Here is a 27,868-nt window from a genome sequence, read left to right as displayed (position 1 = left end):
GCCTGCGCCACGCCCTCCACCTCGAGACATCTCGTGTCGCTCAACACTCAAACGCGCTTTACGCGAGGACATCAAAGTTGAAACGCAGCGACAGCGCCTCGTTCTTAACTCCGCCGTTTCCGACTTCCGGGTTGCTTCACCATCTACTTTTCGATTCTCCCGTCGCCATGGTGACACGTTGCAGCTACGAGTTCGAAGTTCCCACGGCAGTCCACGCGTGTCCAACTGTGAATACGTGCACTGGGCCGTCGCGCGCGTTCACGCGCGTCCACCTGAGTCAGGGAGGGCGTGCGAGACAGCCGCCTTACATCCGTGTGTGTGTTTGTGTGACTGAGTCTCAGTTCCAGCTCAGTCACTGGAAAGATTAATACACAACAGCCAGACATTTTTCTCGAGCTGAGCTGATTATATTAAAATGGAAACAAAAGGAACAGTTGGAAGCCCTTTCCACACGCCGAGGTGTTTGGCGGCGGCGGCACCAGCGGGGAAATCCAAGTTAACCCACCCGGGGAAGGCGATTCTAGCAGGTAGGTGCGGATCATTTTCACACTAAACTCACGTAAAGTGACATAAAATGTCGTCGCGTATGATTACTTTTCCAAAACGTCCGCCTTACTTGGTACCTTGAAGCCAATCTGAACAAATATGTCACCAGTTGATCTTTATTTTTCTTTACTCTTTCTGGTCTTTCATGTGGTGCTTTATTATTATTATCTTTAATTTACTTATGCGATCAGTGTATCCCGAGCCACTCCTCAGTAAATAGACTCATATTTTAAAATCATCTTTCCTCATTTAAATAAATGGACATGTTCTTAATCCGTCCCAGTTTCCCAAACACCCCAAATTCGTTTTCAACATGTATATTTTTTATCTGTTTTTGTAGCTAGAGTTCCCATACTAAAAGCCATTTGAGAATTTTCACTCTGCTTTAAAGATCCACCATACAGTATGTTGTTCTGACGGTACTACTCTCGAGCTTTTTCTGGTGTTTTAATGTCAGGCTTAAAATATGGTTTGGTTTTACGTAAAACACTATACTTTCTGATCAAAAAGCAAATAAATGTCACTTTTTGTGAAAAGTTAACAGGTCATGTTAGCAGTAAATATGAAACTATTTGCTTTTATGACCTATCCAAGTACAAAAAACACACCCAAAAAAACGAGAATGTTCTTTTGCTCGCAAAATATTTTAATTTAAACACATGCAACTAACTAGTGTACAATGGCAAATGCTGACTTACGTCATTGTTTAAATTGAACATCAGGGGCTTTTGTCATTCCCCATTCACTCCATAAACTCTCTTCTCATTGCAACAAACACTTTCAATCCCTGCCAGCTGCAACACTTACTTATTTATGCCAGACATAGCCATACTGTGTTCACATGTGAGATGAATGTTTTGCCATTTTTCACCCTCATAATTAACATGAGAAGCTAGGATTCAATGATTAATGTTTGTGTTCAACTCAAAAGCCATGCTCATTTTTCTTTCATCCAAAATTATGCAACACCATCTCGTACAGGGATGTCGTAGCTCTCTTGGAGTTTGTGTGTGAGACCCAGACAAAAAAAGATTATTTTCCATGTTGTTCTCTTGTGTTAGTGATTGCTTTAAACTTTTTGTATTTGTCTCACATGAGTCCTTGTTGTTGAGGCCGCCCACGGTGCCATTAATCAGTGTGTGGTAGGATTTTCAGGTGATTGGAGTGGGAATTTCAGTGGGGTTCCCGTGTGGTAGAAACAGACTGTCTGTTGATTTCAACTCTGTGTGTGTGTGTGTGTGTCCGAAACATTTACCCAATGACTGTAAAATATTTAAAGATTAAAAAAAGGCCTTGTGTTACTACCATTAAGTATCATACATTTGAACACATTCACTGCCAGACGAGGTGAAAAATGTGTCCAGTGCCAGGGTTTTTGTCATTTTCACTCAAATTACAGGAGCCACAGAATACTAAATTTTAGGACTACTTAAACATTCAATTCAGCGTAAGAAACCTTTGACTCTCTTTCATCAGAAAAAAGAATTAATTCCTAATTTTTATGGGTCTGGAGTGATCTGAGCTTGAAATGGGGGTGGCTGTACAAAATACAATTCATACATAAATACTGATTCATATAGCACTTTCACAACAGCTAAAACTAACAAAGCGCTAACATGGACAAAAAGCAAATGTTGCCCCCTCGCGGAAGGAAAAAACATTGCCTGAGGTCTGACCAGTGCTTTATCGCCAACCCCGCAATAATAACCAAAACCTGAATAAATTCGGGAATGGCGCTCCACGTCACACTTTTATAATAATAATATAATACATTTAATTTCTAAGCTCCTTTCAAAACTCTCAAGGACACTTTACAGTCACTGGATTTTTTTGTGCGGGTGAGCAGCGGAAGCCATTCGCGTCAGCGTTCACTCTACCCGGTTCCCAAATAAAAAATCGGTCATTGCGCAAATGAGTTAAAAGGTATTTCTTTATTATGTATGCATGTGAACATACATGTCAAGATGTACGTATTCCAGTGTCATGACAGTGCTGATACCATGTGTGCACAATATATATATATATATATATATATATATATATAATTCCCTGATACCACTAAAATTATTATAGTAAATGAAAACTAATGAGAAACTAATATCAAACATTTTTTGCACTGTCATTCCTGCATTCGGGAATTTTAAATATGATGTGGAGTGCCATTCCTGAATTTGTTCGGGTTTTGTTTTTTTTTGCTGGTGTGCCGATCAAACACCAGCGAGACCTCTGGCAGAGTTTATTTCCATTCCACGAGGGGGCAACATTTTCCTTTTTTTCCATGTTAGCGCTTTGTTCCAGCTTCAGCTGTTGTTAAAGTGCTATATAAAGCAATATGTATGCATTGCATTGTGTTTTGGACAGCCACCCTCATTTCGAGCTCAGATAACTCCAGACCCAGATAAGTTAGGAAATAATAATAATAATAATAATAATACATTTCATTTATAAGCGCCTTTCAAAACTCTCAAGGTCACTTTACAGTCACAAGATACGTTTTTCTGTGGGTGAGCTGCAGCAGCCACACGCGCCAGTGTTCACCGAACCCGGAAGTAACTCAAATAGATAGCAAGCTAGCTAGCTAGTGAATAGATACTTTTTTCTGATGAAAGAAGAGAGTCTAAGGTTTCTTACACTGCATTGACTGTTTATGTGGTCCTAAAACTCTATTCAGTGGGTCCTGGAATTTGATTGACAACGACAAAAACCCTGGCACTGGAGTGGACACATTTTTGCACATGTCTGGCAGGGAATGAGTTAAAGTGTCAATCAAAAGCAGATTTTTTTTTACTCCACAGATGCCATATTCGATGTCATGGTATGCCTCATGTTTCCCAAATAATCAATTTGGTGTTGAATTCTAAACATGAACGTGATTCCACATTTGACATAATTGTGTCTTTCTCTGCAATTTTCCCTTGTTGCTCGGTGCCATCATTTCAATGGCCCTGTTGGGAATCCGTCTCCCCCCAGTTGCACCCTCTTCCCCCGTCCTGTCGCTGTAGCTCATTTCCAGCCTGTCCGTCCAGTTTTGCAATGACAGCAGCGTCACAATCCTGCGGTCCTCCCCATGACCAAGATGCTGAGATAAAACCCAATTTAGGTGGAGAGTGACTGTGCGTTTCCTCTCCAGTCCGAATTCACGCCATTTTGCATTGTCCTTGCGAAATGAGAAGATTCTTAAGTGCACGCCCGAGGGCGCCTCGAAGTAGTAGAAGGTCAAAGCTTAATGGTACTTTGACCCACATACAAAGGACAGCGAGTGGTGCACAATTGCCAAAGCGTTCTTTGCTGCCATTGGTTAGTTCGACTCCTCTCACTCTGCTGATGGTTGTAGTTGGGACACAGAACAAGGGCCTTTTAGGCCTGGGGGCAAAGAGGCCAAAAATGGACCTCTGATGTGTTGTTCCTTGAAAGGCTTTTTCTGTGACAGAAGGAATGAACGTTTATTCTGTAGCTGGATCCCCCCCCCCCCTGTCGATTTCTAATGGTTTTGTGGAAATATCCCGTTTGCTTTCGGAACCCTCAGGCAGCCAGCGAGCCTTTCTGAGTGCTTGTCTCCTCTCTGGCTCAGAGCGCTCGTCAAAGTGTGCGTTTATTCCCTGGCTCTTGCCGTCAGTGCCCTCCACACGTCCCGGTTGACAGACTTGTCGCTGGTTTTCAGTGGAAGTGACTCAGCAAAATGTCTCCTTCGGGTTGAGCTTTTTCTTTCATGTGCGTACCTTGACAGCATTCAAAATTGGATTGGATTGGATTGGATATGCCTTTATTAGTCTCACAGTGGAGAAATGGTCATATTCATTTATTTATTACAAGTCACCTAACCACTCCTTTCAAAGTTGACCTGCAGGTATTTGTTTCGAGAGCAGGGGTGCTCAATACGTCGATCTCCAAGGTACTCAATGTACCATCCTTCTTACGACCGGCTCGACTTATGACCACCTGTACTTACGACCTGGACCGCCAGACTCAATTTTTTAAATTTGATGATGTACAGCTAAGCACCAGTGGACTTTAATTTGTTTGTTGTTGTTTTTTTTTCCCAGGCATTATTTATGTACATATGTATCTACGTATTTAGCATTTTTCTACTTTTTTTACATGCTTAATGTTGTATTTGTACCTACAGTATATTTTGTCTTAATAATAATAATAATGTATTCTTTACGTATGTTTTCTTTAACCCACCATATAAAATATAAATTGATAATATGAAATATAAAATGATAAAAGTGACACTAAAAAGTATAACATTTATAAATGAACTGTAAACAGTTTGGTATATAACAGTATTCAACAGAAAAAGTTGCTTAAAAACAACAGATTGACATTGTGTACTATCTTTTAGTATAACCCTCGCGTCAGCCATTTTGAATGGATTTCTATTTACGACCATTTTGACTTACGATTGAGTGATTGGTTGGTCGGAACGGAACCCGGTTGTAAGTCGGATTGTATTGGTCGATCGCATGACAAGGTGATGTGACAATGGCATGAACTAACGCTACATAAATAAAGTTGAGTTATTTTGAAAAAAATAGATGTCAGCCTATCAGCCATCCCTTTGCTTGATTGACAGACCGGACAACCAATCAGATGACATCTCCTTATTAGGTACAGTGCGTGCTCAAACTACGCACCTGAACGTTGCAAAGTTAAACTAGCCATTAGTTACATCCTAACTTTTCAGTTTTTTTTTCCTCTTAAACGTAAGCTAGGGTATAAAAATGACTGGTGGAGTTGTACCAAGTAAGAAGAAAAAAAGTATCACTTTCGTCGGGAATGGGAGGACTTTTTTTCACGATGACATTTTCAAAGTGTGTTTGTATCGTCTGCCAGTTAGAGTAAACTCAGGTAATGGCAAAAAATTTACATAATTATGCTGTGTTGTGCAACATATGTGGTTATACATAAACATACGTTACTAGAATCCTCAATTTATTTTTCAATAAATATCATGGGTAGATCATTTTGACTTGGTCATTTCCCTGCTGAAAAAGTGTGAGTTCTAGTGTTCAATTTCAGTCTGTGTACAGGTAGTTATTTTTGATACTCATTCCGGCTGAATGAGAAAATTCTGATTATATATCACGGGTGACAAGCATACTTATCTGATTGGCCAAACAAGTGAACAATAAGACAGAGGAAACCTAGAAAGGCCACATACCAAAATGAATAATTCTTTTTATCTTTCTTGCTGCTATCAATTGAAAGCCGTTCCTTTGGCTTCTTCCCATTTAAATATGTATAGAATAACATTTTCCTCCATTCTCATCCTAAGAATTTCAAATGAGCAACATGTGGATTATTAATGAATCCATTCATGTATTTATTAATTGGCTGGCACATGCACACACGAGCATGCGCGATGATAGCTGTGCAATATTGATTGTTTGAAAATTAATTGTGTTTGCTATTTGGCTGTGATTTAATGGAACAAATCAGTTTCAAGAGATTGATGTACTTCAACTTGACTTAAAGTATGCATTATTTATGTTTGTCCGGAAACTTGTGAGAAGATGCAGGTCATTAAGGTCACTGAAGCAGGCAGAAGAGGGTTTTCAGGTAATCAATTGAATGTTATTTATAAATGTTCGACAATACCAAAACTCGATTCACGTGTATGATATTTAAAGGACAACAGACGCCTCCGGACAAGTTGTGTCCATAATTTGTAAAATCACTTCAAATGACTTCTACTGAGCATATTACAAAGATTCCATGGCATATAGCTATACGTATTTTACGTTTTAATACTCGCGCTAAATATTCAGGAAGTCTTTTCGAGTTAATGACGATCCCCTACGTGACGTCACATTTGGAACGCCCTTGACCGAGAAAGCGACACACAATGCATTTTGCGGTACTTTGTTTGGTCTGAAAACTTGTGTTGATCCGTATTGATGGCGAAATTGTAAGGAAAACACATAAATAACGCAATGGTGAATCGTTGTGTGTTGCACCAAGACTTTTATTTGATATTCACTGACACATATTCCCAGCAGACAAATCAGCCCATTTCCAACGGAGCTTGGGCGCAATCTTCTGCATTTTTTGAGGTGCTACATTGCTGTCATTGATGGCTCGAATTGATATGGGAGGACTCCTTTAATCGATTGCAAACCTTTATTTTCCTTTCCTCTTCAGAACTATTTGAATCATATTCATAACTGGATGAATAACAGGAAAGCATCAGGGGTCAGATTTAGTTTATTTATAATTGACTTGTGCATGTGGATGTATCTGCAATGATTTGTGCTTGATGAATGCAGTGACATTTTGAAAATCTGTGATACTAAATGTCTGAAGGACAATTTTAATTGAAAATATACACTGGCTAATGAAAAGAAAATGCTAACATCACAACATTACAATTCATATTAAGTAGACCCCACATTATCACAAATTAAATCTCTCTTCTATCATTGCTACTGACATATGAGCCGGAGAGACATTCTCCTAATGTTATTGATTTTCCATTTGGCCAAGAACAACATATTAGATGTTCATGCTCTTCACTTCACTTCACTTCACTTCACTGTTACAAATCCCTCCTCTAGATTCATTTCTATCATTATACCACATTTAATCAAACAGTGGTGCCATAACACAATAAATCGCCTTATTTATTATATATCTCCCTTTCAAACAGAACTCATTCATTGCCAGACGATGTGCAAAAATGTGTCCACTCAAGCCAGGGTTTTTGTCATTCTCACTGAAATTGCAGGACCCGCAGAATACTGAGTTTTAAGACGACACAAACATTCTATACAGCGTTAGAAACCTTACACTCTCTTCTTTCATCAGATGAAAAGAAGTTAATTCCCAAGTTATACAATTTGTGTTTAGGAGCCTTTTACTGAGCGAGTTGCTTGTTCTGTAGCCACAAAGGGACATATGTCTTCTTGTGCCGGTCCTAAGCCCGAATAAATACCGAGGGTTATGTCAGGAAGGGCATCCGACGTAAAAGCTTGACCAAAACAAACATGCGGATCAAACCTCTAAAGATGGAGCACACTGATTTGCTGTGGCGACCCCTTAAAGGGAAAAGCCGAAAGGAAAAGAAGAAGATCTTCTCCGAATCTGAACTCCGTGAGCCCATTGTTTTGTTTCTTGAGCAAGGCAAGACGACTTGACGTGACGTCGCGAATTGGGGGCGGGACTTTATGAAAATCTCCCGTTTCGAGCTGATTTGTGGCAGATTTTGGACACTTGAAGTCATTTTTATTGGTGTTTTGCATTTGACTAAATATATCAGCCTGCGTGTTTTGGGTATTTTAGATGCTATAAAACATTTATCTGATGTCAGTTAGGAAACAAAAAAATGGTGTCGGTTGTCCTTTAATGATATTACAGTAAAGTCTCGTTATATCGATATTCAAGGGAGTCCGAAAAAATATCGATATAACGGGACTATCGATATATCCGATCCTGCGCCGAACTGCATTAAACAAAAGCCGCCAAAAGAGGGCAGCCAAGCGCCATATAAGAAACGGAGCTGGCCATTAGATGTTCCCCCAATGTTGCCTCAAAATGGCACATATAATTCTTTAATGATTGTAAACATGTATGCTTTAATCTTCAGAACTACAGTGTATTTGAAACATATTCATAACTGGATGTGTAACAAGAAAGCATATTCTCCGAATCTGAAGCCATTGTTTGGATTCACAAGCAATGCAAGACGTCTTGGCGTGAAGTCATTTTTATTTGCATTTGAATAAAAAGTGACATCGGCTGTCCTTTAATACACAGTATGGAATGTTAATAATTTTCAAAATCATCGCGCTTCAGCAGACAAAACAAGAAACATTGTTGCAAAAAACGATTGCATTCATATACAGTACAGTGGGCATGTACATAACACAACAGGGAAACTGCAACGCTTACATCTTACTGTATTATGTATACAATTTAAAAAAGTCATCAATCTTCTTCTGCTTCCCATTTTTACCTTTTAACACAAACACTTCAATCTCGTCTGCTACACACGAGCTAGCGTCTGAAAATGAAAATGGCTCTGCTACACGGGTGCTGGGCACGTAACCAAGTCACCTGACCAAGTCGACCAATGGCGCGACTGATGGCGTGACACGTAACCAAGACACGTGACCAAGTTGACCAATGGCGCGACCGATGGCGCGACCGATGGCGTGTCACGTGACAAAGTCACACGGTCAAGTCGACCAATAGCGCGACCGATGGCGGCTCATGTGACCAAGTTGACCAATGGCGCGACCGATGGCGTGTCACGTGACAAAGTCACACGGCCAAGTCGACCAATAGCGCGACCGATGGCGGCTCATGTGACCAAGTCGACCAATGGCGCGACCGATGGCGGCTCACGTAACAAGACACGTGACCAAGTTGACCAATGGCGCGACGGATATATCGATATAAACAACAAAAATGGCCGGCGGGGGATGAAAAGGAGCACCGTAATAACCGGATTATCGTAATAACCGGGTATCGTACTAAACAGTACTAATTATACATAAAAAGACTAGAAATGTGCAAGGGAAATGAAAATAGTATCGTAATAAGCGGTACTATCGATATAACCGATATCGATATAACGAGACTTTACTGTATTTGGTTCCTAGAATTTCAGTAACAATGACAAAAACCCTGGCACTGGAGTGGACACATTCTTGCACATGTCTGACAGTGAATGAGTTGACCGCGAAAAACGAGGGATTACTGTAGTTGCAGGCAAAAAGTTGTGTATGAAATGGTTGCAGCAAAATTCACAAAAAGCCGCAAAGGTTTTGACCAATTAATCATCTGCTCGATTTAATAGTGCATGTCGAGATCATTCAAAATGGACAGAAATCTGTTATTTTTTTCAACATGAACACTTTTTAAGATAAAGATAAAAAAACAATTTCCCCCAAAAGTGGCCAATTGTTCAGATTAATCAATTACAGACGCTCCCCAATTTACGCACGAGATACGTTCCGAATAGTCGTTTGTAAGGTGGAATTGTTCGTAAGTTGCTTCAGTGCTATATTTTGTATGGAATGTATGTTTAAGGCTTATTTAAGTATCTTTAATGTTTATATAACTATGTTTAAGGCTTGTATAAGTAACCTGTATTGGTGTGTACTGAAAAATAAATATATAATAAAATATGTTCTCTATAAACATATGTATATGTACAACTGGAGAGAAGACTTACTACAAAAATGTTCGTATGTACCGTTGTTCGTAACGCAAATGTTCGCTAGTAGGGGATCATCTGTATTGAAATAAGATCAACATCAGGCCAGAGCAACAAAATAATATTTGATTGTAGTTTTATTCTCTGGTGCTTTCTACTGTCTTTGTGAGTTTTCTATTTCCTGTATATGATAGTTGTCCATGTTAAGCACTTTGTTACAGCTTCAGGTGTTGCTATCTAAATAAATATGTATTGTATTGTATATAACTAACAGATTACTTGAATAATAATTTAGTTGCAGAATCAGTATGTTATGTTTAGAAGTAGCAGGAGGAAGTATTTTTCCATTTTTCATCCTAGCAGCCTGTTTCTCTGCCGTGTGACAAAACTGATTTTTGACAAATGTTTGTCTCTTTGTGTTACACTTTGGACCGAATATCACTCCAGTTCCGTTTCCATTCCTTTCTGGGCCTAATAGTAAATGTCACGGATCTCTGTGAACATATTGATTTTATGACTGTGTGAGACGAGTCACCGGTGGCAGGAGTGAGGATGGACGATGGGAAGGTGCTTGCGGTATGGTTTGAAAATAAAGATTAATGGCTATTTGGCTCATGTAACCCACGTTTTTTCCACAGCCGCTGCATTCATTTCATGTGTGTTTGTTGTTGCGAATGTGTGCCAAACTATAAACGCAGACCCGACAAGCCCAGATGGATTGGATTTACAGAGTCTGAAGATTCGACACACGTGCCGTGCTGGCTGCAGGCTCTTCGCTTGTTTTCTTCTGTGCTCATGAATGAGGTTGATTGTATCCCCTCTTGCCCGAGACGCAGTGACCCGATTAGGCTACATCATCATGGCTGGTGTGAAGGGGTGGGTAAAATCATGTGACTTCTGTTAACCGTTGGAGGGCCGCTGTGTCCGAAGGATTTTTTGAGATCATTACGCTCAACATTCTGCTTTGAGGCAATGAATGGAATAATCTATAATATGAGCTTCCAGGACTGGTGTCACAAGAAATGTACCGTATGCCAAATCCAAATTACAACTTTTTCCATCATTGAACAAACCAAAACCCTGACAAAAAAAACAGGATAAGAAGTGCAACATGAATTTTGACAAAATATTTAAAATTGACACTTATTTACTGGCCAGAAAATAATGTACTTCTACAATCAGAACTTGGCCCTAGAGGAAAAAAAAGAATACCGTATTTTCTGGTGTATAAGGCGCACCCCCAAGGAATGGTGTATTTTCAAACATTTTCCACATACAAGGCACACTGGACTATAAGGCGCACCTTCAATGAATGAAAAAAACTTTTCCAATTATAATATATAAACATAAAAGTTTTCCAAATATAAGGCGCTAAAGTAGAGGCTGGGGTTACGCACTACTTATTCGAAAGGGGGAAATTGAGTCGCTGGCTGCTGACAGTATTTGCAAGACCTGTTGTGGCTCAATATTATTTCACATATAAGGCACACACACCTTCATATAAGGCGCAGGGTCATCTTTTGAAGAAAATCAAGGCTTTTGGGTGCGCCTTATACGCGGGATAATATGGTAGCTATTTCCTGATTACTATGGTCGTTCACACAGCACCGGACAAGGCTGTGATCAAGTTCCACTCCTCTCAATTTGTGTGAAATTTTTATACAGGCTGGCATGTATTTTACCGCAGCACTTGATTGGATTAAAGTTTAAAAAAAACCATCTCACCCTTATTGATTTCCCTGAAATTAAATCAGTTCATGCACCAGATGGTATGATGAAATTGATGGGAGCAATGAGATGGTGAATAAATGTGATAAAGTCAAGTTAGGATGTGGGCAATGTCTGGAATCCACTTGTGTGCTATGAATGAATGGCTATAAAGCATTTTTATTTCCTTGTCAATGGCGTTTTGCTTTCATTTCCCAGCACTTTGTGATGTCTATGCTTACGTGTGTTAGCAGATAGTGTGTGTGTGTGTGTGCGTGCGTGTGCGCGTGTGCGTGTGTGTGTGTGTGTGTGTGTGTGTGTGTGTGTGTGTGTGTGTGTGTGTGTGTGTGTGTGTGTGCGTGCGTGCGTGCGTGCGTGTATGTCATTCAGTTAATGGAGGGTCTTGGCCTGTGTAATGGAGCCCCTCCCAGCAGGTGCCATGATTTAATTAATGTCATCCTTCTCTGTGTCCTTCCTCCTTCCCATGTGACTCATCTGTCTCGTGCGTTCGACAGCAGGTTTTCGGATAGCTTTCTTGCCCGTCTGTGAAATGGGTTCATGTCTTATTTTATTTCATTCTCTTACTTTCATTTTAGTGATACTGTACTCGAACTAAATGAACTCCATTATTCTGCGCTTGATGGTTGCATTAAAGTGCGGTGCAGTGGCCCCTAGTGGTGGAAGTAGTTACAACCACATAAAATAGCATTATGGCGCTATGCAGTGCCCCCTAGAGGTGGAAGTAGTTAACACCACCCAAAAAGTCAATGCTGTAGCCGTTTTGAATCATAATAGTCGAGAGGTATAATCACATTCACTTCCATCGTCTTCCTTTTGAAGTTCAGGCACAATCTTACAATCTTTTAATTCTTCACCCGGAATCATTTGTTTGGTATGAGAGCATGAGGTAGAAAGCGAGTTAAATAATCCTTACATAAAAATACCAAATGGTGGATTCGCCATTGTTTTTATTGGAGGATTGATTAGCTCACTATCTACCTGACTGCATGCTGTCATATCAAATGCATGGTTAGGGCAAAAGACCCACATGTCCTCCTTGTCACTCTGTCTGAGTGGTTCGAGTGTGTGTGGGTTTGATTCATTCTCAACTAGCTCATTCCTCTTGCTCGCTCGCCAGCCCGGCTTTCAATGTTTATGGAGGGAAAGTCCTTTTCCAACGATCTGTGACATCACAGCACCTTGTTGTCATGCAGGGAGAGACTGCTTGCAACGTGCAGCCTGAAGCTAAACAAGCTAAAGGAAAAGCTATGTTTACCACCAATTTTAAAGCTGACTTAATTTGGATTTGACGAGATGTTCTCGTTTTTCCAGGTGGTATTGCTGGCGGCATCGAGATTTGCATTACCTTCCCCACTGAGTATGTAAAGACACAATTGCAGTTGGACGAGAAGGCCAACCCTCCCAAATACAGAGGAATTGGTGAGTTTGGCGAGAGGGTAATGTAAATTACACAGTAATTTTTTTTTTGCAAAACACAGTCAGATATTAATTCAAACATTGTAAAGAAAATTAGATAGGTTAAAAAAATAGACATAAAAGTAAAAGCTCTACTGCCGCACACGAGCTCGTTATCTAATTACATTCCCAGGTGCATTAGTATTCCTGGATGTTTCTGTGAAAGTTTCTTTCACTTCAACATGCGCACACACAAACACGCAGGATCTGTTGACATGCGCCACAAATTGGGGAACATGCTAATGAGCGCTGCCGAGTCCTGACAGCTGCCGCTTCATCTGCTCACCAGTGCATTCCTTTGCCAGGGTTGTTTTTCCTTGTCAACTTCCTTAAAACGCATCACGTGGAGGCTAACATTTGCTAACAGAGTTGCTGTTAGCTAAACAAATAATCAACGCATTTTGTTTGTCGTGAAAGCTCTGTGTCAATAAAGTTGTATTTTATTGCATCATTTTGGAGTAACGCTAATTCTCGCTAGCTTGATCTTAAATCTTAAAACACAAAAGCCTGTTTAATTTTTACTTGTCAACAAATAAAAAAAATGGATTGTTTTTGCTTTGATTCTGAAGACTTTGTATATTAAAATAATGTGCAATCATAATGTATTTAGTAATATTTATTAATTGAGGTTTGGGAAAGCAAATGCCGGATTTTTTTTTTCCTGTAAGGTCAAGTCTGTATTGGTAAAGTCTGTATTGCACTAAATTTGTTTGGCAACCCCCTCACCCCCCCCCCCCCCCCCCCCCCCCCCCCAAAAAGAAAAAGGAAAAAGAAAGTCCTCTTCTGTGAAATTAGTGAAAGTATATGTTTTTAAATCAGGGTCAAAATTACAACTGATTTTGCCATTTGTTAGAAAATTCTCACAACGCACAACCAAACAAAAATGGCACATTATCAACATAAATAATTATCGGTCTAATTTACTTACATAAGTTCTAAATCAGTGTCATTTTGAGTATGATTTTCAATGGCAACAGTGGATAGATACACTGATGGCTCGAGTACTTATTGTATGTACGGATAATTGTTTTTTCTGTAACCACATCATACTACATAGTAAATAGATTATTTTCAGACCAACTAAATGAAATTTGATAACCCAATCATCTCCTTTTCATCATCTAGGTGACTGCGTAAAGCAGACAGTACAGAGTCACGGTGTCAAAGGACTCTACAGAGGACTCAGCTCACTGCTGTATGGCTCCATTCCTAAATCCGCAGTCAGGTAGGCAATAAATTCCAAACACAGGTGGTCTTTTGTGAAATGGATCAACCTTTGGAAGCAGGATTTAATCAACTCGCCTCAATGATCTATCTGATATGCTTACCACTAGGTAATCACTGGTTATTACCAACGTCATACAATTGACACTGATGAACACAAGGAACACCTGAAAGCATTCAATTTGCAGTCACATGTTGGGATCGAAATCTCAACATATTTGTAGCGTCATCTCCTTTTTTGACTGGTTGCTGCTTGAAGGCTTGAGTAAAAAGAACAGTGCACTGCTGCCGTCGTCTTACCTGGAAGCGCCAGCTCACGCAATCCAATTATTCTGGCCCATTACCCGCCACGCGTAGCAGAAATGCCACACCGCTTTCGAGAGTGATGGTGTTGTGGTTCTCTCATAGTAATGGCATTTACCTCCTGTCAAATGCAAACACACACACACACTTGCACATGAACACACACAAGCAAACACACACTGAATAAAGCCATGACAGGTGGTTTACTGTCTTTTTAGTTTTTGTTGTTTGCATAACCGTATGTGTGTGCACGTGTGTTCTGCTGCATCTGCTTGTGATGGAGAGAAAGGTTCAGTCAAGCAGAGCAATGATGCCACTCAAAGCCAGACAGAGTCTCAGTGGGCTACAGTGTGTGTGTCTGTGCGAGTGCATGTGTGTGTGTGAAGAGGTGGCATGCTGGGGGGTCGATTTTGTCACTTTGTTTATCTTTGTTCATGGGAACCATGTTGAGTTTTAAGCCACAGCAGGAACATTTTGACTGACTGAAGGCAACAGTTTAAATAGGTTATCAACATCCATTGCTCAGATCCTGGAGCCAACCAACCAAACAAGAAAACAAGGTTTTGGTGAACTAAAATATGTTTTCTTTTTGACACCTCAAACTCTGAAATAGTATAACTAAGATTGAGGAAGCACTTTTTGATTTAATAAATTGCTCAAATAGCATGCAGTGACGTTCACCTATTATGACTATTTTATTCCTCCCAATATTCGTAACATTGATTCTCTTCCTACCTTCAAATCCCGTCTCAAAACCCACCTATTTAAAATTGCAGTTTATGTGTAGCTTTATCTCTTGTTTCTATTGATAATTGTATTTTATTTATTATTGTATCTGTTTTTTATGCTTGTCTGTGACTGTAAAGTGTCCTTGATAGCTTTGAAAGCTATCAAGGACACTTCTTCTTTTTCTTCTTCCTCTTCTTCTGCTTCTTCTTATTCTTCTTCTTCTTCTTGTTCTTGTCATTGTGAGTATAGATTTACTTTATTTGAATGCTGCTGTGCCGATGACCATTTTGTGTTTGGGAGCCTTTTACTGAGCATTTTCATCTTTATTAATTTAATATAGTTGCTTATTCTGTAGCCACACAAGCCAATGTCTTCTTGTGCCCGGATAAATACAGAGGGTTGTGTCAGGAAGAGCATCCAACGTAAAAGCTTGGCTAAAGCAAACATGCCAATCAAACCTCTGAAGATGGAGGATAATCATTCGCCGTGGCAACCCCTGAAGGGAAAAGCTGAAAGGAAAAGAAGAAGATTGTTTTGGTCGCTTTTGTATCCCAGTCTCTTTGTTTCATTTAATGTAATTCTGTTATCGATCCATTTAGTTGTGTTAGTGGTCTTTTTTTTACTCCCGTCTTCCATCTCATCCACCTCCATTAGTGGTGCAATTTGAATATTTGGGGACATACACATCCCTCTTCAATTGCTGCTGTGGACTGCAAATTTCCCCATTGCGGGACGAATAAAGGTATTCTGCGACTTCCCCATCTCACCCACCCCCGTTATTCTTTACCCCCCAACCAACCCCCGCCTTATCCCATTCCATTAAGTGATTGCCTGCACACGAGAGAGCAGCGGATCTCTTCCTCCCGTCAGCATTTCATTCATCCCAATATTTAATTGCCCCTCATAGACCTTTTAGCACTTACCGAATGACATACACAATCGGACAAAAAATGTCTCCTTGGACAGCCAGCCCTCTATTTATTTATTTTATTATTTATTCTTTTTCAACGCGTATGTGGAACTGTCGCAGCTTGGAATTGAAGCGGATTTACGTGGGATAGGAAATGTGTCTTTTTGTCAATGGATGCTACAGCTTGTGTGTTTGCTTTCAACATTTAGCTTGTAGTACACATGCATATTCCACCTGGAGGTCCCCTGAGTCACTGGTGAAAAGAATGCTTTGATCCTCTACTCTTTCATCTAGAACTGCTTCGCGCAACAAAAAGGGTGCAGAAAGTGCTTAAGATTGAATGACTGTCTGTATCTGTTTTGGTGTGTCACATTGTTGTTTTTTTTTTTTACTTCAAGATGGCATCGTGAGAGTGGCTGCCTTTACTGCAGCTCTGTATTTTGTTTTTCTACTTCCTTTCCTTTCCTCTTCCTTTCATCACTTTGCTGCTGTGAAATGTATATTTCTCCACTGTGAGACTAAAAATGGCTAATCCAATCCAATGAGTGGGAATATATCCTAGACCTAGACGGATCACATGTGATTCCATAATTCACGGTTTAGTTTAATCAGCTATTTTATCATTTGTCATTTATTTATGGTTTTATTGTTCTCTGTATTGTTCTTTTAATTGTAAAGTCTACTAGGGTGTTCTGCAAGGCGCTTGTAAATTAAAATTATTATTATTATTATTATTATTATTATTATTATTATTATTATTATTATTATTATTATTATTATTATTATTATTTGGTCTACAGTCGGACAAACCTGCAATATTAGTGGTGCAATTTGAATATTTGGGGACATACACATCCCTCTTCAATTGCTGCTGTGGACTGCAAATTTCCCCATTGCGGGACGAATAAAGGTATTCTGATTCTGATTCTGATTCTGATTCTGATTCTGATTCTGATACACTTTATATTGACTTCCAACGTAAATAATGATCACGCTCATTTTCATCATATTACTGATAAATATATCTTTGCCGTAAGGTTTTGCTCCATCTTTTGGGTTTCTATTTCCTCAATTTTGCAAGTATTTCTTAAAGGACAACCGACGTCACTTTTTTGTTTTTTAACTGACATCAGAAAAACGTTTTATGGCATCTAAAATACCCAAAACATGCAGTATGATATTTTTAGTCAAATGCAAAACACCAATAAAAATGAATTAAAATGTCCAAAATCTGACAAAAATTGAGCTGCGAATTGGGCATTTTCAGAAAGTCCCACCCCCAGTTCATGACGTCACGCCAAGACGTCTTGCATTGCTAGTGAATCAAAACAATGGCTTCAGATTCGGAGAATATGCTTACTTGCTACACATCCAGTTATGAATATGATTCAAATAGTTCTGAAGAGGAAAGCATACATGTTTGCAATCGATTAAACAATTTATTTGTGCCATTTTGGGGGGAAATCTCTCATCCAAAAAAAGAGGCACAAAATGGCGCCCTCCTGTGGCCACCTCCGTTATCACAGGCTCATAATTTCCTTATATGGCGCTTGGACGCCCTCTTCTGGCCTTCTGGCGGCTATTGGGTGCAACACGAGGTCCCCAGACCAAACAAGTCCAGCAAAATACATTGACGTGATGGAAGGACCGCTACAATACGTCTTTTTTTACGGTCAGGAGCGGTCCTTTAGTGACGTCACGTAGGGACTCGTCACCAACTCAAAAACAAGACGTCCTGAATATTCAGAGCGAGTCTTAAAACGTAAAATATAGCTAGATGCCGTGGAATCTTTGTAAAATACGCTCAGTAGAAGTCATTTGAAGCCATTTGACAAATTATGGACACAACTTGTCCGGAGACGTCGGTTGTCCTTTAAGTCTTGAGTGTATTTATCATTTCTGCTCGTCTACTTCATTCCTCTCGCTGAAGCTGACCTTGTCCAAAGATCCTTTAATGAAGGTTGTTCAGCGCTCTGACTCATCTCGGCCTGTCAGCCAGGATACAAGGGGGACGTTTTAAGCAAGGAAACCTGCACCGCTTATGGAGCTGTCAAAGCCACAATGGCAGCCAGAGAACAGCTTGACTATCCAATTGAATGAAAGGTAAAGTGTCACAGTATTGGCACTCAAATTCAGCGTTATTTGCATTTTTATATTCTTATTGATATATTTATTTTTAGCCAGATGTAGCCAGCACATATGAAAGTCGTTACATGGACTTCTTGAAAGGAGCGTGAGACGATGAGTCCGACAGAAGAGCAGATGTGGAGAGTTAATGAGCAGAAGAAAAATCTTGCGATAAACAGGCAGATGGAGTTAGAAAGACACAGTGGCTTTTGGGGGACTTAAGGGAGACTTATTAGGATGGTGAGTAAACAAGTTAAGATGAATCGAATGGAAGAAGCCAAACAAGAAAACATCATCAGTCTGTCCTCCCACCCTGGCTTTTTTTTCTCCTTTTTTTTAAATAGATTTACCGGGCAGGGCAAGCAGCATCCTTCTGACGCAGTCTATAAATAACCCCCTTGTAAAGGACGCTCTGGTCCAACAAAGCCTGATTGTGTTGTCACTTGGAGCTCAGCTCCCTCTTTCTCTTTCAACCTGGCTGGCCTCTGTGGCAGATGTCTCTCATATCATATCAAGGGTTCGTTTTTTTCGTGAAAGACCATATCGAGACACAACCGTTTTCTCTGCTTTAACCCTTTAAAGGGCAACCGACGTCACTTTTTTGTTTTTTAACTGGCATCAGAAAAACGTTTTATAGCATCTAAAATACCCAAAACACGCAGTATGATATTTTTAGTCAAATGCAAAACCCCAATAAAAATGACTTAAAGTGTCCAAAATCTGCAAAAAAATTCTGCAGCGAATTGGGCATTTTCAGAAAGTCCCGCCCTCAGTTTGTGACGTCACGCCAAGATGTCTTGCATTGCTGGAGAGTCCAAACAATGGCTTCAGATTCGGAGAATATGCTTTCTTGTTACACATCCAGTTATGAATATGATTCAAATAGATCTGCAGAGGACAGCATACATGTTTGCAATCGATTAAATAATTTATGGGGCAACAATGGATCATCAGAAAAGAGGCACCAAATGGCGACCTCCAGTGGCCACCTCCGCTTCCACAGGTTGATAAATTCCTTATATGGAGCTTGGACTCCCTCTTCTGGCGGCTTTTGGGTGCAACATGGTTCTCAGACCAAACATGTACAGCAAAATACATTGACGTGATGGAAGGACACTACAATGCGTCTTTTTTACGGTCAGGGGACGGTCCTTTCATGACATCACGTACGGAATCGTCACCAACTCAAAAACAAGACTTCCTGAATATTCAGAGCGAGTCTTAAAATGTAAAATATAGCTATATACGGTGGAATCTTATTAAAATACGCTCAGTAGAAGTCATTTGAAGCCATTTTACAAATTATGGACACAACTTGTTCAGAGACGTCGGTTGTCCTTCAAGGGACAGCGGTTACTACAGTGGACGGTTTATCATGTTATGAGGTTCCAGGGTGCGTGAAAGGGTGAATAAACATGTTGTTTTTTGATGGGCTTTAGCCTTGCTTGCATTGGAAACCTTTTACAGGGTGCACAGTGCATAGTGGTGGAAATAAATTCCTGCTTTTGGGCTTTTTTTACATGATATGATACTCCATTTTGTGTCTACAAGATGATAACTTGCCAATGTTTTGATATGATTTCTATAATTTGACAAAATTGTAATGGTCAGTCAGTCTTGATAAACTCATCTTTATAGCATGCTTTCAGTTGGCGATTTAAAATAATTCTGTGGATTAAGTTAAATTTAATCTTTCATCATAAGGAGACTGACAGTTGTGTTGAGAATTACGACCATCGGGAAGAGTAAGAGCAATACGCAGTGGCGGTCCCTGGATCTCATTGCTAGGCCTTCAGTATTGCTATGTCTGAATCAATCCAGACCAGGCGCTTAGAAATTAAATGTATTATCTGCAGCTCACCCACAGAAAAACTGATCCTCTGACTGTAAAGTGACCTTGAGAATTTTGAAAGGCACTTCGAAATGAAATGTATTATTATTATATTAGTATAATAAAAAAGTGTGGTGTGAGTTAGTACATGTCCACTAGAGGGTGCCATTAGTCAGGAAAAAACTGACCGCTTTTCTTGATTATGTCCATTTTTTTCTTGAACAGTCCATCTTGAAAATGGCTTTAACAGTAAATCTCCAACCAAATCCATATTTCTTCTCCTTCAGCCATTGTGGTTTGACAAAACTGCTAATAAATCATTGACAATATATTTGCTTATGCAGCTCGCTACCGATACAGTGTGATAGCTCTGGCCAGTATGCTCTTGTCACTCTGTCTGTTGTGCTCTAAATTTGTTTGAAATCAGGTTTGGAGTGTTTGAGTTCCTCAGTAACCAAGCAAGGGATGAGTCGGGTCGACTGGACAGTACACGAGGTTTGCTATGTGGGCTCGGTGCTGGTGTGATGGAGGCCATGTTGGTGGTTTGCCCCATGGAAACTATCAAGGTATGTAACAAAAATGGAAAGTGCGTTCGATGAAAAAACTTCAGATGATGTGACCAAACGTGTTTATTTTTATTTTTATTTTACCAAGGTTAAATTCATCCATGACCAGACTTCAGCAAACCCCAAGTACAGAGGCTTCTACCACGGAGTCAGAGAGATCGTCAGAGCTCAAGGTTCAGTTCTCCCTCCTGCCACCATCAACATAGCTTATGCGCCCCCTACTGGCCGAACGCGGTGCAGTGCAGCTCAAATTCATTCTCGGTCCCACCATGATGATTTTTGACAACCTCTTTTATGCTTCAATAGGTTTAAGAGGGACCTACCAGGGTCTCACGGCAACGGTACTCAAACAAGGCTCCAACCAGGCCATTCGCTTCTATGTGATGACCTCGCTCAAGAACTGGTACAAAGGTCAGAATACTCGAGTGTGCATGCTTTGAAAGGGATTGAGAAAAAATGGCAAGGTTAGCATGCAAATGGAATTGTGCTTTTTTTTGCATCCTTGAACTTTGCTAAATGCACCGTTAACCAAAACAGCAGCCTCCGGCCCATTCCATTAACATATCACTGGTATCGAGTCATATATCGCAATTTGGGTAAGTATTTTTTCAGTCAGACCACATGATTCTGGAGGATTTTTCCCAACACCAGAAATATGAACATGTGATTTTTATATCCCGACCCTGGAGGTCATTTGGAGCTCATTCCACAAAAAAACTGGACAATTGTAAATATGGGTTGATGCAATGTAGCTACATACAGTAAAGTCTCGTTATATCGATATCGGTTATATCGATAGTACCGCTTATTACGATACTATTTTCATTTCCCTTGCACATTTCTAGTCTTTTTATGTATAATTAGTACCGTTTAGTACGATACCCGGTTATTACGATAATCCGGTTATTACGGTGCTCCTTTTCATCCCCCGCCGGCCATTTTTGTTGTTTATATCGATATATCCGTCGCGCCATTGGTCAACTTGGTCACGTGTCTTGTTACGTGAGCCGCCATCGGTCGCGCCATTGGTCGACTTGGTCACATGAGCCGCCATCGGTCGCGCTATTGGTCGACTTGGCCGTGTGACTTTGTCACGTGACACGCCATCGGTCGCGCCATTGGTCAACTTGGTCACATGAGCCGCCATCGGTCGCGCTATTGGTCGACTTGACCGTGTGACTTTGTCACGTGACACGCCATCGGTCGCGCCATCGGTCGCGCCATTGGTCAACTTGGTCACGTGTCTTGGTTACGTGTCACGCCATCAGTCGCGCCATTGGTCGACTTGGTCAGGTGACTTGGTTACGTGCCCAGCACCCGTGTAGCAGAGCCATTTTCATTTTCAGACGCTAGCTCGTGTGTAGCAGACGAGATTGAAGTGTTTGTGTTAAAAGGTAAAAATGGGAAGCAGAAGAAGATTGATGACTTTTTTAAATTGTATACATAATACAGTAAGATGTAAGCGTTGCAGTTTCCCTGTTGTGTTATGTACATGCCCACTGTACTGTATATGAATGCAATCGTTTTTTGCAACAATGTTTCTTGTTTTGTCTGCTGAAGCGCGATGATTTTGAAAATTATTAACATTCCATACTGTGTATTAAAGGACAGCCGATGTCACTTTTTATTCAAATGCAAATAAAAATGACTTCACGCCAAGACGTCTTGCATTGCTTGTGAATCCAAACAATGTATTCAGATTCGGATAATATGCTTTCTTGTTACACATCCAGTTATGAATATGTTTCAAATACACTGTAGTTCTGAAGATTAAAGCATACATGTTTACAATCATTAAAGAATTATATGTGCCATTTTGAGGCAACATTGGGGGAACATCTCTCACCCAAAAAAAAAGGGAGCTAATGGCCAGCTCCGTTTCTTATATGGCGCTTGGCTGCCCTCTTTTGGCGGCTTTTGTTTAATGCAGTTCGGCGCAGGATCGGATATATCGATAGTCCCGGTTATATCGATATTTTTTCGGACTCCCTTGAATATCGATATAACGAGACTTTACTGTATATCAATATGCCTTTCTTTATACTTGCACTATGTACAATTTTTTATGAAACGGTTTTGCACATTTACATTTGCACAGTGTTCAGTTGACATTTTTATTTTGTTATGCTTAGAATATCTTGTTTTCTATCCTTTCACCCCCCTCCACCCAATCCCCTTTCAAATTGCTGCTGTGGACTGCAAATTTCCCCATTGTAGGACGAATAAAGGTTTTCTGATTCTGATTTTCTAATCATAAATGTACCTGTTCACTGCCAGCTGAGGTGCAAATATGTGTCCACTCCAGTGCCAGGGTTTTTGTCATTTTCACTCAAATTGCAGGAGTCAATTCCCAAGTTATATGGGTCTGGAGTGATCTGACCTTGAAATGGGGATGGCTGTACAAAAGGCAAATGATGCCCCCTAGTAGGAGAGAAAAACATTGCCAGAGGACTGACCAGCGCTTTATCAGCACCGCTAAAGGAAAACCAAAACCGGAATAAATTCGGGAATGGCGCTCCACGTAGCGCTCTCCAATTCCCGAATCAATTCAGGAATAGCAGTGAATGAGTTACACATGGGTTTCATCAGAATGTTGGAGCTTTAATGACTGTGTTTCTAGTCATTTAAAGGACTACTGACACATTTTTTTTGTTTCCTAACTGACATCAGAAAAACGTTTTATAGCATCTAAACTACCCAAAACACGCAGGCTGATATTTTTAGTCAAATGAAAAACACCATTAAAAATGACTTAAAGTGTCCCAAAACTACTTCAAAATAACCTCGGGATGGTGAGTGTCAGAAGGTCCCGCCCCCTTGTTCGTGTGACATCACGCCAGGACGTCTTGCATTGCTCGAGAATCAAAACAATGGCTTCAGATTCGGAGAAGATGCTTTCTTGTTACACATCCAGTTATGAATATGATTCAAATGGTTCTGAAGAGGAAAGCATAAATGTTTGCAACCGATTAAAGAAGTAATTCCATCCAGGCATCTGGATGAAATGTAGCGTCCCAAAAAATGCACAAGATGGCGCCCAAGCTCCGTTGGAAATGGGCTGATTTGTCTGCTGGGAATTTGTGTCGAGTATCAAATCGTAGTCTTGGTGCAACACACAACGATTCACCATCGCGTTATTTATGTGTTTTCCTTCTAAATTCGCCATCAACACGAAGTTTTCAGACCAAACAAAGTACCCAAAATGCATTGTGTGTCGCTTTCTCGGTCAGGGGCGTTCCAGAGGTGACATCAGGTCAGGCATCGTAATCAACTCGAAAACAAGACTTCCTGAATATTCAGCGCGAGTCTTAAAATGTAAAATATAGCTACAGTAAAGTCTCGTTATATCGATATCGGATATATCGATAGTCCCGGTTATATCGATACTATTTCTATGCACGCACGGAGAAAATTACATGCAAACAGGGTCGGATATATCGATAGTCCCGGTTATATCGATATTTTTTCGGACTCCCTTGAATATCGATATAACGAGACTTTACTGTATATGCCGTGGAATCTTTATAAAATACGCTCAGTAGAAATCATTTGAAGTAATTTTTCAAATTATGCAAACAACTTGTCCGAAGGCGTCGGTTGTCCTTTAAAACTTAATTTCATATTAAATGAAACAAACTACAATAAAGTCTTGTTATATCGATATCGGTTATATCGATAGTACTGCTTATTACGATACTATTTCTATGAATTCAAGGAGAAAATTACATGCCCGCAGGATCGGATATATCGATAGTCCAGTTATGTCGATATTTTTTCCGACTCCCGAGAACATCGATATAACGAGACTTTACTGTATTGTCTTTCCAACCCGCATTTTGAATGTTATAAGAATATATCTTACACCGCCAGAGAGCGATGTTGCTCACAAAGGGTATGTCACAGGAAGAAAAACATTTGATTGGGCTGTGGAGATGCCCATTTTCTTCGTGGGCGTGGCTTAACAGGCTCTAAATGTACATTACAATATATCACACTAATACTTGCGACCCTTTTTTTGGTCTGTATTTTTTTTACTTATTTCTTTTCCTATAGTATGATCTATTATTAATAATATATTGTATTTATAAGCGCCTTTCAAGGTCACTCTACAGTCACAGGATGAGTTTTTCCTGTGGGTGAGCAGCGGCAGCCACACGCGCCAGCGTTCACTCTATTAACATGTTGAACACATACCATAATAGCCTCTTCATTGAGTTTTTCTTCCTGGTTAGCTTCTTTTGAGTTTTTCCACATGTTATTGTTTAGGGCTTATTGTTATCTCATTTCTTGTCATTAGGTGATGATCCTAATAAATCAATCAATCCTGTGGTGACTGGAGCTTTTGGCGCTATCGCCGGAGCAGCAAGCGTGTTTGGAAACACTCCGCTAGATGTCATCAAGACTAGGATGCAGGTATGAAGTTTCAGATTCCCTTTTTGCCAGTGATGTTGCTTGTGTGTTGTGGCCAGCATTTTGAATGTTTGTGTTGTGTTTCCTGACAAAGGGCTTAGAAGCACATAAGTATAAGAGCACACTGGACTGCGCGGTGAAGATTTTGCGATATGAAGGATTGGCAGCGTAAGTCACAACTTGCTTTTATTTATTAGTTGGCTTTGGTAGCAGTTATAAAAAGTCTGAAAAGCCCTGTTCAAATGCTAATTTTTGTGTGATGTAAAACATATGAGAGGAATATGTAATCATGTTAAAACTTTTTCTACTGTTAATGTGACCATTATAAAACTTGTCGCATTCCATTATCTCATCAATAGTTTCTATAAGGGGACCGTACCTCGTCTGGGTCGTGTATGTCTGGATGTGGCCATAGTCTTCATCATCTACGAGGAGGTGGTCAAGGTTCTGAACAGAGTTTGGAAGACGGAGTGAACCACAAGATGGCCGTTTCCCTGCTTTTTTTACTTGGGACACACAAAGCCCACTACGGTTTGATTTTTTTTAATCATAAATGTTAAAAGTTGAGGTTTAGAATGTTCCGTGATGACAGAAATTCAAAGGGTACATATTTTCTTTTGTCGCCCTCTAGTGGACGGTTGGGTATGTACGACTTAACATGAGTTTATTCAACTGTCGTAAAACGTGCAGATCGATGTATGTTGCAGTGACGTGCGGTGAGGTTCATGGCTGGTGAGGCGCTGACGTCATTAATGACGTCACCGCTCCTCTCTACTTAGTATTTGAACGGTAAATGAAAATTCAGCGATTTTGAAAAAAAAAAAATCCTAAAACGGTGAAGTTAAATGGACAAGAACTTTAAAGTACAAATCACTAAATACATCTAACTGTTTAATTTATTTTTTTCATTTGATATTTCCATGACAGCTTTCCATGATGACAGGCGAGGCACTGTCTCACCTGCCTCCACTGACTGCACGTCACTGGTATGTTGGGTAATCAGCTGTCATTTTCATCATTTTTAATCAGATGTTATCCTAAAATAATGCATATTTAATACACAATACATAATACATTAAAGGACAACCGACGTCACTTTTTTGTTTTTGTAACTGACATCAGAAAAACGTTTTATAGCATCTAAAATACCCAAAACACGCAGTGATATTTTTATTCAAATGCAAAACACCAATAAAAATGACTTAAAGTGTCCAAAATCTGCCAAAAAATTGAGCTGCGAATTGGGCATTTTCAGAAAGTCCCGCCCCCATTTCGTGACGTCACACCAAGACGTCTTGCATTGCTGGAGAATCAAAACAATGGCTTCAGATTTGGAGAATATGCTTTCTTCTTACACATCCAGTTATGAATATGATTCAAATAGTTCTGAAGAGGAAAGCATACATGTTTGCAATCGATTAAAGAATTTATTTCGTGCCATTTTGAGGCAACATTGGGGGTATTACCAAGAAAGAGGCAGTCAAATGACGACCGAGGCCGAACCGTTTCCACAGGCTGATAAATTCCTTATATGGAGCTTGGTCGCCCTCTTCTAGCTCTTTTTGGTGCAACATGATGTTTTCAGACCAAACAAGCATAGCAACGACGTGATGGAAAGACTGCTACATTGTGTCCTTTTTTTCGGTCAGGCGTTCCTCCAGTGACGTCACGTATGGACTCGTCACCAACTCAAAAACAAGACTTCCGGAATATTCTGCGCGAGTCTTAAAACGTAAAATATAGCTATATGCGGTGGAGCTTGGTAAAATACGCTCAGCTCAGTAGAAGTCATTTGAAGCCATTTTACAAATTATGGACACAACTTGTCCAGAGACGTCGGTTGTCCTTTAATATAACTGTTTGTCATTCTGCTGCTGCATTCTTTGGGCATTCATTCCAATAAACTCCAGTCGCATCCATCAACCAAGCCTTTAATCGAATGATTTTACTATTTGAAGACAAACTTTATTTTTATACATCAGTTTTATTTGCATAATAATCATGTAGTTGTAAAATATGGAGATATTTTATCCCATTGTCAGATATAAAACTTGAAAACGGTAATTTAACAAGATACAGTGTATTTATAACAGTATTTATTAATTTGAATGTGCTGTATCTGTATGCTAAAAATTGTTATGGCTGTATTGTCATCGTCTTTGCCCACCAAATTCCAGTCTGGATTTGAAAGTGTATTAAGATGTGAAAATATACAGTAAATGTATTCTCCATGTACGTATCCAATTGCTGCGTTTTACATTTGACATGCAAATGAAGACATCTAAGTGCTTTTCACCTTAGTATGCTGTTGGCATATGTGTCTTTGGATTACTTTTTTTTCCTTTCTTTTAAAATTCTTCATCTAAGAAGGCTTTTTTTTCAGTATTGTGGTTTATGGCCAACATAAAGGAAATTGTCCAAAATAAAAAAATAACAATTTGAGTTAAACTTTACATTCATATCAAATTGGGCATATTTGCGACAAATTCAGCACAAAAAGAAATGTGTTAGCTTTTAATTTTACATATACAGTATATTTTTGTTGTACAAAATGCTAAATTCTCCTGGAAACTGGCTCTTTCTGTGCCATGCCTTGTTGAGAGGTTTTTGAAATGGTTCACTGATGTGCCTTTTGGGTCAATATCGTTATGAAGTGTCTTTGTGTCTCCTCGCTGAGATTTTCTGTGACATTACAACCAGTATTTTGTATTTCATGTGTACCATCATTTTCAGCATATTCAATTTGTAGCTGGGTGTTGTCAAGCTAAACATGTCTACCCTTTCATTGGGTAATATCACTTGCTAGGAAAAAAAAATCTTACACAGTACAGTCAGATATTTGCCCTTTTCTTAATTAAAAAATAACATGTGTATAAAAA

General features: G+C 39.8%; 1 protein-coding gene across 1 annotated transcript; it reads left to right on the top strand.

Moving 5' to 3' along the window:
* Positions 1 to 26: 26 nt before the first annotated feature.
* LOC148899028 (tricarboxylate transport protein B, mitochondrial) lies at positions 27 to 27,868 on the top strand. Its single transcript, XM_088994073.1, has 9 exons — positions 27 to 527; positions 12,746 to 12,853; positions 14,015 to 14,114; positions 20,441 to 20,579; positions 20,668 to 20,752; positions 20,886 to 20,990; positions 24,877 to 24,992; positions 25,084 to 25,157; positions 25,349 to 27,868. Exons 1-9 carry the CDS (start codon positions 416 to 418, stop codon positions 25,461 to 25,463), a joined length of 954 nt encoding a protein of 317 aa, XP_088850199.1. The 5' UTR covers positions 27 to 415; the 3' UTR covers positions 25,464 to 27,868.

The sequence above is a fragment of the Hippocampus bargibanti genome, linkage group LG04 (genome assembly GCF_051943395.1).
Source record: "Hippocampus bargibanti isolate YZ-2025 linkage group LG04, ASM5194339v1, whole genome shotgun sequence".
Classification (NCBI taxonomy): Eukaryota; Metazoa; Chordata; class Actinopteri; order Syngnathiformes; family Syngnathidae; genus Hippocampus; species Hippocampus bargibanti.
The sequence above is the reverse complement of the archived record's forward strand: the minus strand, read 5'-3'. Positions and strand labels throughout refer to the sequence as shown.

Coding starts and splice junctions, on each gene's coding strand:
- LOC148899028 (XM_088994073.1), top strand. CDS start 416: ATGGAAACAAAAGGAACAGTTGGAAGCCCTTTCCACACGCCGAGGTGT. Junction 528..12,745: donor GGGGAAGGCGATTCTAGCAG/GTAGGTGCGGAT, acceptor TCGTTTTTCCAG/GTGGTATTGCTGGCGGCATC. Junction 12,854..14,014: donor TCCCAAATACAGAGGAATTG/GTGAGTTTGGCG, acceptor TTCATCATCTAG/GTGACTGCGTAAAGCAGACA.